Raw genomic sequence first — 14,092 nt, 5'->3', positions numbered from 1 at the left:
AATAAAGAGGAGAGGAGAGGTAAATGTGAATAGAGAATAGAACCCCAGAAATGCCTTTAATTCCCTTTAAGACCGTTTTTTTTCAGCCCATTGGAAGATTTTTTTTTTTTGGGCCAATGAGGTAACGATTTTTTTCTAAGGGGCTTGTTTTTCTAGTGTAGGTGTGAGTGTTTGTGGTCTTACAGTGGACCGTCTGGGTTGTTTCCTGCTTTTAATTTCACTGCTTTCTGTAGCTGGGATAGGCTCCAGCAACCCCGTGACTAGCACAGGATAAAGCAGCAATCAATGATGGATGGATAATGCAACAATGGAATAATTGAAATAATGCAACGGACCGCTGACTTGTTTAGGGTGAACCTTTCCCTTTCTCAACAGTTGCTGAGACAGGCTCCAGCTACACAGTGACCCTGACAGGGATCAAGCAAGCTTAGAAGATGAATAAATAGATATTTATCAACTTTCTCCACTTAATGCCTCTAAAATCTACTGCTAACATTACAATTCTTTTCAATTGTTGCTTGTATTCTGTTTGAAAAACCAAGTTAAAAATATATTTTTGAACATCTGATACTTGCATTTTTCTTATGTCTTCAAATGTTGCATAAGCCTTCAATGTTCTATTTTTTCCTTTCCTTTTGCAGGATCCCGCTGGCATCTTTGAGGTGGTTGAGTTGGTGGGAAATGGCACGTATGGGCAGGTGTACAAGGTAAAATCCTGCTGTAAACACACATTTACCCTTACACAGATACACATACACACTTCTCTCTGACTTTCTGATGAAATCCTTTCCTACACTAACAGCTCTGGGCTCTTTTCTCAAAGTAGTGGATCTGAAATAAAGGACTGAATTGTGTGTGAAGGAAACAGAGTTCAGGAACAGGAAAGAACACGGGAGATAAAAGCAGCCCAGGAGCTTAAGAGAAACGGAGCGTATGTTGAAGGGAATAGTAGGATCCGGGGCACATCTTTCAGGGAAATACTAGAGCCCATTTTTCTGTACTTTACCATTTCTTTTCTATATTCACAATAGTGTTTTAGATTTTCTCTTCCAGATGAGGTGTTTTAAGGGGAAACGTGTCTTTGGGCCACAGGAAGAGCTTGTGAAAAGTTGTTACATCACTGCGGTTTGAGTAGTTCTATCAACAACAGCAACATGTCCCACTTTGTTTTTCTGTTTCCTCTTTCCTCTCTGGGTGCTTGCTCTTATAGTTTCCTTTTCTCAAAGCTGCTGCTTCACCCTGATACTCTGCAGAAGGTGGCACCAGCCTCCTCCATTACTTCTTGCTGCAGTTATCACTGTTTACTCAACGACTGGGATGCCATTAATACAAAGATGGTGTGTTTAATGGACCAGAGTCAAGGACAGGTGGAGATGGCGATTCTTACAGCTGAATGGAAAACTGTAAGGTCAGACAGGGGTCAGAGATGCTTCTTCATGCTACTAGAAACAATCTGACATCCTCACATGTGCACGCTGTTTTCCTGCAAGTAGAAGAAAGGAGGAAAAGCAGCGCACAAGACAGCTACGAGTATCTATTTATTGCTGACTCTGCTCCCCAGTGTCTTGGTGAAAGTCATGCCTCATTCACCGGCCGACGTTCAGCCGATCTTATACATTACCAAGCCGGAGAATGCCTGCAGCACTGGCACTTGTCCCTTGGATCTCATATACATATACATATACATATACATATATATATATATATATTCCGTGGGTTAAAAAAAGAAATTGCAAGTCACGAATTCTGCAGGTTTCCCCACTTAGAAATAGGACTTTGGTCTGTAATGTTCATGATTGAAAAACTTCAACTGTGAGAGACAGAATTTTAAGACAGAATACAGGAAATCAAATAGCTTGTTTTTAAGGAATTTATTTGTATTATGGTGCAGAAAATAAGTATTTAGTCCCTACAAACAAGCAAGAACTCTGTCCCTTGTAGACCTGTAATTTCATTTCTTCAACCCTTGTGCTATCTTCTGGGGTCCAGATGACCCGACCCATGTATTGATGTGTGATCCCTCCCATGACAAAGATGGACAGGATTTTATGTCTGTCACAGACACCAGTGAGGATAAAAAATCCTTGAAAAAAAAAGTTCAACGCGGTGTCTTGTGGGGTCCAGATGACCCCACTTTTTATGTAAACATGCCTAGGAAAGCTCAAGGGTTACGAAGCTCTTCTATTCTCCACTCATTTTTTTTTTTTAAAGTCACCAGTTTGAACTGGTTATCTGTATAAACGACAGTTTTCCACACCCTTAAACAGTCAGACTGCAACCGCTTCATCATTTCCAAGACCAAAGAGCTGTCAAAGGACACCAGGGACAAGATTGATCACCTGAACTGGACTGGGATGAACCAATAAACCAGCATCTTAGTGAGAATTGTTGAGACAGTATTTAGAACGTGAAATAAGTACAAAATAACTCCCTCCAACCTGGAGCTCCATGTAAGATCTCAGCTGGTGAGGTATAACTATACGGTCGATGACCTGAAGAGAGATAGGACCAGTGTAACAAAAGTTACTGCGGTAACGCCTTATGTTGTCATGGATTCAAATCTGGTTCAAAGGTTCCCTTTACTTAAACCAGTACTTGTCCAGACCCGTCTGAAGTTCTTCAGCGCCCATCTGGATGATCCAGAGGAGGATTAGGAGAGGGTCATGTGGTCAGATGAGTCTTTAACTCGTCATGTTTAGGGGAGGAAGAATTCATTGGATTCCAAGAACACCATACGGGGCCACGAATGGTGAGATTTTGGTCAAAAACCTCCTTCTTTCAGTGGGAGGAGGTTTCTGACTGGATCTTCTAGCATGACAATGATCCCAATCAAACAAGTGGCTATGCAAAAACATTAAAGGCTCTGGAGCCAGTAACTGGACCTCATTCCAATAGAGAACCTGTGGATGGAGTTAAAGTCTGTCGCTTAGCAACAGTCCCAAAACATCACAGCTCTTGATAAGATCTGCATGGAAGAATGGACCAAAATAGCAGCTATGTGTGCAAACCTGATGAAGACCAGAAAAGTTTGACCTGTCATCGACAACCAGTGTAATACTACAAAGTATTGAGACTAACTTTTATTATTGAACAAATACTTACTTTTCGCACCACTTTGAAATTAAATTATTTAAAAATCAAACAAGCTGATTTATCATTCTTAGAGTTGAATTGTATCTTTAATCAACATTTCAGATCTCTTTCATGTTTCTAAGTGGGACAACTTGCAGAATTTGGCAAATACTTCAAGTACTTTTTTGGCACATACATAAATGTACACTTAAATATACATATGCACATACATAAAAAAACATTTTGCATCATATTTTCTTTTTTCTGGTCTGAACATGAGCAGCCATATGTGTAACTCGGTTATCTGATTCTTGAGTTAAAGATAAGGAGTTTGTTGAGCCGGTCAAAATACATTTTTATCTTCAACAAAAATCTCTTTTTTTTCAGTTACTAAAAAAAAAAACCCATCACAACAGTCTTTTAAAAATGCCCCCTAGTGTTGAAGAAAAACAGCTTCATGCTTAAAAGAAACAATAAAAATTGATGTACACACATAAATAAGAAGCCACAAGCAAAATGAACATCAATTTAAAACTGTTCATGCGGTTCAACTCTCCTATCCAGCGTCTCTGACTGAAAAGGATCGGCGATGATATATCATCACACAGCCCACTGGTTTTAGCAGTGGCGGGCCGTGCATTTCACACCTAGGCCTTCAGTAGTGCTCCATCCGAATCAACCCAACCCTCAATAACTATTTTATGGCAATAAAACTTCTACTGCAGGTACAACTGCCACACACACACCAAAAGCATAAAAAAATAACCTGATAAAATTTCAATATTATGTAGGGAGATAGCAAAATTTTACTCACCAAAAATCCAGATTATTTAAACACAAAATCCATCCTTTCTTTCCTCAAGATTTCAATCACTCTGTCGTGCAGAATCCATGCGTTTCGCAGATGGAAAATGTTCCGTGGCTGTGATAAGCTGGAAAAAGCTGCATGCGGGAAATGTTCTGGTATTCCTGAAGCCTCTCGTGGTCCAGGAGGGAGACAAACATCAGTTTTTGTGATCGATCAAGGTCTGTGTCTGGAAAATAATATTTGCGCGAGGATTTTGCGCTGCACGCGCCCGCGGTGCGTTCAGGAGCCTCGTAGATTTCAGCTTCACTCCCGCTCAATGGAGTCACGGAACTCCTTTACCCGTGCCAGACAAAACTGTGCCACAACTTTACCCAGACATTCATTTTCCACCAAAAATCAGACGATCAGACGCTTTCCACTGGTAACATCTTCAAACCTGACACGCCGCTCCTCGGCACCTGTGTCCGTCAGCAGAACCAGAGCGAGCTGCGAGCTGTCCAATCAAAGCTCGTGAAAATCCTGACGTTTCCGTGGGCCTTCTAGCTGGCCTAGCACGTGGTCTCCTCCAGATCTGATTGGTTGAAGCAACAGTTTGGTCGACAATTATTGTATGCTACAGGGCCCGCAGAACTGATTGTGAAGGCCTCCGGGCAGATTTCTTTGACCCTAGCAACAAATGGTGCTGCAATGTGATTGGTTAATGCTTAAATAGGAAAATACACGTCTGGAAGCAGCGCAGCCAGGGAGACAGCAATGAAAGGACGAAGACAGAGCATTTGGAATTATAGAATACGTATTCACGGAAATAAATAATAATTAATATCAGTCTGTGATTCAGATATTTTTAGGCCAGCAGAGAAGGCCTTGCAGGCCCTGACGGCCCGCCACTGGGTTTTAGTCAAATAGAACTTTCTCCTTTGTTAGAACAGAGAACAATTTCACATAGCTGCAAAATGTGGAATGAACAGTAGAAGGGGCTATATTTTAGCTCAGATTTAATTTTTTTGGTTTCAGAAACACACAAAATGTCGTCCTTTAAGTGTTTGATGACTGTGATGGATTGAACATTTATGAACGACCCACAGGTGGAAAATGATTAAAAATGTGTTTTTTTTAAAGGGTCACCTAAACTAAACTCAATTGAATATTTCAGCCGTAAACAAAAACCAAAACTAAAATCGAACTTACTGACCTTCATTATATTTTAAGACTTTGTTTGCAGCTAAAAATGTTAAATGTTAAAGAATGTTGCGCAAAAATTTGGTGATGAAAAATGTTTTTGTTCTTATTAAAGAGCAGTTAAAGTCTTTAAATTACAATTTTGAAGTTGTTAGCTAACATCAAAACTTTTTTGTCGTTTTGTGAAAGACATTTTAAGCACAGCGGCAGAAGCTCATTAAAAACACAATTTTGGGTTGTGGACGCAGTAGACGCAGAGTAACCTGCCCCGCCCCCGTCGCTGACAGCTCTGTTTACACGGTCACGTGCAAGCTTATAGCCTCAAGCTAGCATTAGCAGTGCAAAAATAACAACAACAAGAATTGCAATTTTTTTTGCCTCATTTAAGCCACATCAATCTCACTTAAGATTTGTATTCATCTTTACTGTCATCCTTGACGTCCGTCGTACAGTTTTCAAGTCTTTCGAATTTTTTAAGCAAGTTTCACATTTTTTTAAGAAACCCAACCAACTTCAAAGCAATATTTTGTTCTGAGGTTTTTTCTGTTCTCTACAAGCAACGGGTGCTATAATTTGTTACTTGCCCCTCCCACATCCCAAACACTCATAGCACAAACATCTGAAATAGGATTATACTTTCTGCTGTCACTAAACTGGTTCAACTATTGTTTAAGATTTTAATTTTGGTGAGTCAGTTTTAGAAATATCTTCATTCAAATAAACAAGTTTATTTATTTTAGCTTTAAAATTGTGTCACACATGAAGCATGTGGTGTGTTTTCCGTGTATCTGAATATATGGCAAGTATTAGCATATGCTACAAGTCTGAACAACTAAATTCAGACCATAATTTAGGGTTCCATTTTTCAAAGCATCTCTTTGCAGGGGTTAAATAATACACAATATATTTTACTTTACACAACAAAGTTTCCGTTTCTCTTCCAAAACAGCAATGTGATGTCGAAATGTCAACAAGTTAGCATCTGTTCCAACTGCCTTCTGTTTCGGTTGTTGCTGTAATCAATTATTTTTAGGGCTGTGACTGTGGTAATTACATGTTCCACCTCATTCCCATCTGCAGATGGGATGCTCGTTAATACTTCAAAAATAATTCCAGCCTTGACCGCATATATATATATATATATATATATTTTCCAAAGTTACATAAAAAAAACAAACTTACAATGCTGGCATACATATATACTCCTGTAACAGAATTATATATATATATATATATATATATATATATATATATATATATATATATATATATTTGCATGCAAATATATATATAACTTTGCTGATTACTCTAAATTGTCCCCAGGTGTGAAAATGAGAGTGAATGGGTGTGTGATTGAGGCCCTGCGACAGACTGGCAACCAGTCCAGTGTGTACCCCGCCTTCGCCCATTAGTAGCCGGGTTAGGCTCTGGCACCCCGCGTCCCCTAAAGGGACATAGCGTCTAAGAAGATGAATGAATTAAACAATAATAAAACATATATATTATTATAATATAATATATATGTATAAATAAAAAAATAACGTACTTTATATTCATATATTTTCCAAAGTTACATACATATATACTCCTGGACTATATATATATTTATTTATATATATATATAATATATATATATATATATATATATATAATAACGCACTATATCTGAATATATTTTCCAAGGTTACATACATATATTCTCCTGTACTATATATATGTTAAATAACGCACTATATCTGAATATATTTTTCAAAGTTACATACATATACACTCCTGTACTATATATATATATATATTAAATAACGCACTATATCTGAATATATTTTCCAAAGTTACATACATATATACTCCTGTATTATCTATATATATATTAAATAACGCACTATATCTAAATATATTTTCAAAAGTTACATTAAAAAAGCAGACCCACAATGCTGGCACATTACTCTTCCTGATCCACCTGCATTGATTTTCACTCATTGCATGTTTGATGAAGCTTAGGATTTTTATTGGGTCTGTTTATGTGGAAGGACCGGTCAGCACGGAGCTCGGTGCTGATAGAAGTCCAGTAATGTGCTGTGCAGCTCCGCTCTGTGTGTCTGTGAGTGGGAGATAACAGGTTTATCAACTATCCCGCTCCCCCTTTATAGTTATGATACCGATCTGCTTCTGAGTGCTTTTTTCCCTCTTCATCTCTTCCAATACAACTAAAACCACATTCAGTCATCAGAATCATAAAACACTCTGTGACAGATTTGCTTGATTATGTTCAATCGTTTATGGATCTCATCTCACCCTGTTTTCATCTCCTTTTTCCTGCCTTGCTTACTGTGATTTTTAGACAGTAAGTTGGTCTGGAGCATAACAGCGTCAACAATATAAAGAATAAAAAAAAATCATAAATACATTGCACTTGAGTATAAAGCTATATACACACAGGGAAAATGTAGTGCGTTCAAGATTGCGCTAAAGGGGCATTCTTAAACGCTTTCTTAGTACGTGGTGTTCAGACTGTTCGCATGAACTTACAGTTGGAAGAAGTAAATCTTGCGCCAGGCTTTTTCTCTCACAGTTCTATTACGATATACAAAAGACTAATTTAATTTCGTCCGGACACAAACTGCAATTATTAATCTTGCCTTAATGCTCTTTTCTTCAACCGGTTAGCACTCCTGTGTTTTGAAAAGGATGCTACCCGCACGTCATTACCAAGTCCTAATCCCTGATTGGTCAAAGCTCAACAAGGAAACTGTTTTTCTCACGTACAGCCCAAATATCCATTTAAAAACTTTTGTAGCGATGTGTAAGTGCAAGAAATTTGAATGCCAAAGTCCAAAATGCACATTTTTGCGCATTTAGAAGACTTTTCATCTGAAGCGGTCGTTGAGTAAGACGCAGAATCACACACATGTAAAACAGAATGTGAAGTTGCAAGAAGAAAGGGAACGTGAAAAAAAAAATTGTACTTGAGGAATATAATGTGGGAACTTGCCTGACAAAAATCTAAACTTGTGTGTAAAAATGTTTTAGTGTGAAGAAAAAAAAAAAACACACCAGATTTAATTTGATTGTTGTCTTCGTTGTTTTTTTAGCAGTCCGCTTCCATTCGGCGCCCTTGTTAACCTACGATGTCGTTCACACCAGGCGCGGAGCGGCGCGGTCCTCCGCGGAGGGCCCGTGCGGGGCAGCGGATTGTTTCGCTGTCTGTTCTATTCTGTGCGCGAGCCGCGAGCGTTCCGCGTCAATTCTGGCAGGAAGTTACATCAAAATACATGAGAAAATCCGGTTTATTTTCATAATATAACCAATTTTTCACAATAAAACAAATGTGATCATGTTTTTGTATGTAAAAAGACTAGAGATGGAAATAAACATACAATCACGACATGCAGGCACACACAGATCAATATAGTGGGCAGACTCTGGCGCGGGGCGGAGTAAATAAAAAGAGAGGCAGAGAGCAACTCTTCTTAACAGAAACATGGGTTAATATTTTTATTTGATTAATTTACCCACGCACACAATGCCTGTCGACCGTCGCGGAAAAATGCACGTCTGGTGTGAACCACAAAGCGGAGCGGACATTGTGCGCATTCCGCTCCGCTTCCGCGTCCAGTGTGAACCTGGCGTTAGACTGAGCAAAGCTTCTTCTTCTGCGTTGCTGTCTGTAGCATATAGATACATACTTACAGTGCCCTCTAGTGGTTGTAGAAATGTATTTTTTGCCTTTAACTCACACCCCCAGCCAAACTATTTAAAATAAATAAATAAATAAACTGTTCTCATATTGATATTTACCTCTTTTTCTTGATTTTGTTTTTGAAACTTTGCAGTGAGCTTCACTCAAGACAGCAGCCGGTGGCTACAAAACCATATATATAGCTCCAGCTAGCTTTCTTTAAAAGGGCCATAAATAGCGAACACGGGTAATGCTGAATAATTAAACACAATCTTTCTCTTCTTCTCTCTCTCTTCCTTCGTCTGCCAAACTGTTTCCTCCTTTCAGCTCTCTCTCCCATCATTTGCTTCTCCTCTACTCCCTCGCCGGTATTTCTTCCTCCCATTTTTTATTTTATCACGCCTTTGTTGCTCCACCGTGTCCTCCTTCCATCTTTCCTTCGGAGGCTTCTGAATGTTTGATGGGGATTATTGGTCAGGAGGCTCTCCTGTTCCCACAAGCTGCCATGTTTAGAGGATGGAGCAAATCCTTTACTGCCCAGTCATGTTCAGAAAACTGACTGACAGCTAGACTTATTGATCCGTAAATTGATTAATCACAGTTCCGTGTCATCCTCACTGAAGATCACCTTTTTTTTCCTCCTCCTTGATGGATTCAAGGACAAGTTTGCAGCGCTCCTATCCATATCTCTGTCATAAAAACCCACAATCGTGACAGATGACACATTGAGTGCATCGTTCCATCGGTGTCTCCTCAGCTCGGGGTGCAACAAGCCATTTCCTGCGCGCCTCAGATACTCGCTAACCTTGACTTTGCTGTATTCATGCAGTCGAAAAAAGCAGACAGCAGGTGTCCACCCTCCTTCTCTCCCTGACGACAGAGCACGTCCGCCGAGCCTCCTCCTCAGGCTGGTGAATATTTGAAGAGTGTGCACAGCACTTTGCGGCTTTGAAAGGTGCACTCTCACACACAGAAGTGGCAGTTGGAGACCCGGGCCTCGTGGGCTTTAGTGCTGCATGCTCACACAACCCAACAGTGACTCTTGACAAAGGGCAACTGTGTGGTTTACATTTATGGAACTACAGTGTCACGAAAATGCAGTTTCATTGTCATGAATTAATGCTGCAAAGTCCATGTGGACTCAAACGTTAAAACAAAAATGGCACCGACTGTTGTTATTAAACACAGTAATGATATCAAAATGAATTATTTTTATTGGATTATTAATAAATAATAAAAATATAAGTATGAAATGATACGTTAAAATAAAATACACTTAAAATAAGGATAAAAATACATGTTATGCTTTATTTTTTTATATTAAGTTATTGCACGTTTTCCCCAAATAATATATTTAAAGATCTATTTAACCCGAGCAAATTTTTCCTTAAAGCATAAAATTATCTAAGGTGTACCACATAACACATTTATTGTGTTTTTCTGCTACACTGATGTCACCATGATTTTTTTATGTGTTAATCTGATATAAAACAATAAGTTTCATTGTGCTTCTTAGCTGCTAGAAGTAGAGTGGGCGTATCAAACTCAATCGCACATGGGGACAAAATCCAAAAATAAACTTTTATTGAACACTCTAAAACTACATTTTTAAAACTTTAAAATCATAACATTTAACATAATGATGAGATAGATATATAGCATTACCTGTGATAATGTTAGTGTGAATGCTGTAAACTGAATTTGGCCACTGAAGATGCTGAAATTGAAAGTGAAGCTGATAGCCAACTAAAATATTAGCTAAATTAACTTAAAAAACAACAACAAAAAACTAGCATGTAGCTGAAAACATAGCTAAACTTGAAAATATCCTAAAAAACGGAAAAAAGTATAAATTTGCTAAAATAACTTGTATGTAAACATGAGCCTAACTCCAAAACAGCCTAAAAAACTAAAAAAGAAAAGCCTACATTAGCCAAAACAGCTAGCATGTATATTAGCTAAACTCCAAAATTGCCTAAAAAAATCTTAGGAAATGCCAAAATAGTCCAATAAGTTAATAAGAAATTTTAAAACTGTAACTTTTTAACATAAATAATAAAAAGTATAATTTACTCTCCATAAAAATATATTTTGTCAAAATTATACTAGTTAGGAATGAGAGCAACATAACATTAGAACATTAATAACAATAAAATAAAATGATTGTGAGGGCCGGATATAATTACCCAGGAGTAAGGATTAATGTTGAAATTCTTCAACATTTCATGAAATGTTAGCTTTATGAAGACGTGTTGACCTACTAATATGACATTACAGAATGACGTTTTTCTGTAGTTTAACGACATTTGTATAGATCATAACAATAAAAATAATTAGTGCATCTTAATTGCTCATCAGATTTTCAAAAACATTGTTAGAGAACTGATGTGAGAATGGAATTGCTCATAAAAAATGAATCATAGCAGGCAAACATGGGAGTGGCAGTATAATGATCTGGGAACCAGTTGTTACAGGTGTGGAACGCTTGAACAGCAGCCGTTTAAGTCAAGTCAAAAGGTTTATTTAGAAAACAGCAAATTGTCAACATTTGCTGATGATTTCTAAAAACAAAACCTTTAAATTAGCAATAATAAAAAATAAAAAATGTACGGATCACTTAATTTTGCATCTACTTGAAAACAAAAACTTAAGTGATTTTTTTTTTTAATGACTGGAAATGAATGCTCAAAGTTGCATCTTTGGTGTTAAAAGATACAGTAGCATTATTTTAGCAGGAATACTGTATGTGAAAACGCTCCAGAAGTATCAAGTGTCTGCATTCCTTTTGCAGTTTGTAACTTGTTTTGGAATATTTGAGACAATTTCCACAGAAACATTTCCCAACTAAAGTGTTCTAAACAGGCTGGAAGATCTGAGATTGACCAGATTTCAGTGGATACATTTCTGAGATGTTGTTGATGCTCGTTCAGCTGTTTATTCTGGAATTCTCCGCTTTGGTTTGTGTTTATCTGTTTCTCTAATAATAATATTAGGTGTGATTTGTGTTGCCATATGCTGGGGGATTGTTGCAGCTGTTTGCCGCTCATGTTTATTGCTTCATTTGCGCCGCCTGCACGCACAGACACACACATTGGTGGGTGATGCGGGCTGGATGTTTGTTACCGTGGGAACAGAAGACGTGCTCCTGGGATGCGAACATGCCAACACACATTTACACCTGGCAGTGTGCTCATTGGCCCACATCCACGCTCCGGCTTCCCCAAGGCCACACGTCCCACTTACCCACAATGCACTCCTGCCACCTAGACTGGAGTCAATTAGCCGTGCTTCATGTCAATAACAATCTGTCATTCTCTCTTTGTTTTTCTTTCTTTCAGCAATATTTTTCCAAGATAAATCCACCTGTCTTTATGTGGTAGCGCGTGCCACAAATCCTCCTCTCGCTGTAAATGACTTCCCATCACTAGTTAAATCAATAACCAATAGCAGCTCTGAATCACTCTTTTATCCCGCCGCCTCTTCCTCTTTGGTCTTCTTCAGTCTTTGCTTTAAATCAGTTCAGCTGTCTGTTTAACCTCCGCAGCTGTTGGAGCATGACGCCAATGTGCTGAACGTGCCGCTTTACTTCCTAACTCGCACCATCATCTTCCCCTTTCACGTTCTAACTCTCCCGTCTTCCCTTCAGCAGACGTACTTCTTTACCGCCCCGTCGGCACTTTTCGCTTCGTATTTGATATGAGAGATACGTGGTCATGGGGCCAAATCTTTGGCTGAAAATGAGGGATTGGTTCAAGAAGGAGTTCGTCTTTTCCATTCAAGACTAAACGGGAGGTTTAGGTTGGTGTCAGCATGAGTTCAGATATACCAGATAGACGCCAGCAGGTGGTTTAAGGCCAGTTTGGAAATCCATAATTTAACTGTGAGAATAAAGTTTTTCACACACTCAGTTTTTTCAATCCTAGTGATGGAAATTCGAAGAAATTTGCTCTAGATTTAAAATAGATTAAAAATGGAACAGATAACCAAACATCACATAGTTTCTTAATTAGCTCCTCATTTTAGTTTTTGATTTATGATATGAAACTAATATTAGTCTTTTAATATGATATTATGTATGTTCAGTTTTTGTTTTGTTGTATTTATTGAAATCTGAGATCTAATTTTTAAAAATAAAAATAAAAAAGAAATTATAGCTGTTAAAACACTTAGATCTTTTAGTTAATAATTTTATTGTAAGTACTATCATTTAAATTTGAATTTATTTAAAGATCCCCATTAGTCTTAACCAAAAGTAAGACTGCTCTTCCTGGGGTCAGCATTAAAAAAATACATGCATTAATACACACACACACAAAAAAAAAAAAAACTTTGATCATTATAACCTCATCAAAAATATATACACCATAAAAACCTACATAATACATGCATCATTAAAACCAGAACATTGAAATGTATAGTGCAAAGTAAAACCCTAGAATAAGAGAAACAATCTTATGAAAAAAAATTTTGCAACCAACTCAAAACAAATGGTACTTTAAGATATCGGCCTTTATAAGCCATAGATACTAAAACAGATTCATTAATTTGTTTGAGTCCAATCAAGCATGCAATGAGAGTGGAAAGGAAAATAAAGACCTGCAGCAGAACCAGGGCCAGGATGGTTCTGCTGAGAGGATGGGACAGGAACTAACACAAAACCCCCCTCAGGCGGGACGCCTGTTTTGGAAAGTGACTCCAGTAATGGGTCTGAGGAGCACGGGGCCGTGCTCAGTGCATTATGGGACGTCGAGCATCATCACCACTTTAGTGTTTTCTGAAAGGAAGGTGCACCAAATGTACTTTGATATCCAAAAAAACACTTCCTGGTACAAATATTTTAATATTTACAGATCAAAACCTCTTTTATATTACATTTTGTACAAAAAAACTTTTTTCCTCTTCTGATTTGATTGATTTGTTGAAGAATACACGTCAGAATATTTTTTAAACTGCCTCTATTTTGAATCTTTTCAAGGTTTTCCGGAACATGGATTTTCCATTTGTCTGCACAATCAAACCATGGATTCCTGGTTCCTACAATAGGAACTCATCAGATTAAAATATACAAATTTTATAGAGAAAATGGAAAGTTGTCTATCTAACAATCTAAATATCCAAAATGATGCATCACTTATTAAAAAAAAACAAAAAAGATGCGTCACTTAAAGACCCACTCTGATGAAACTTGTGTTTTTGCTGTTTTTAACACTTTCTTGTGGCATTTTTCTGATAATAAATAAAGAAAATTAAGGTCAAACTTGCGTATTTGTATCCTTAAGTATTTCTTTGTTCAAATGGTTGTAAATCAGGAGCAGATGAAATAATAGATAACTTTAATAATCCCCCAAGGGCAA

General features: G+C 37.8%; 1 protein-coding gene across 1 annotated transcript in view; it reads left to right on the top strand.

The window, feature by feature from the left end:
• The window catches only part of LOC112151658 (traf2 and NCK-interacting protein kinase), a gene marked incomplete in the record, with an annotated part of 98,737 nt that overhangs the window by 23,365 nt on the left and 61,280 nt on the right, over positions 1 to 14,092 (top strand). Inside the window, 1 exon segment of the mRNA XM_024280712.2 lies at positions 642 to 707. Coding sequence (XP_024136480.1) covers positions 642 to 707 — 66 coding nt within the window.

Source organism: Oryzias melastigma, linkage group LG22 (genome assembly GCF_002922805.2).
Source record: "Oryzias melastigma strain HK-1 linkage group LG22, ASM292280v2, whole genome shotgun sequence".
NCBI lineage: Eukaryota > Metazoa > Chordata > Actinopteri > Beloniformes > Adrianichthyidae > Oryzias > Oryzias melastigma.
The sequence above is the reverse complement of the archived record's forward strand: the minus strand, read 5'-3'. Positions and strand labels throughout refer to the sequence as shown.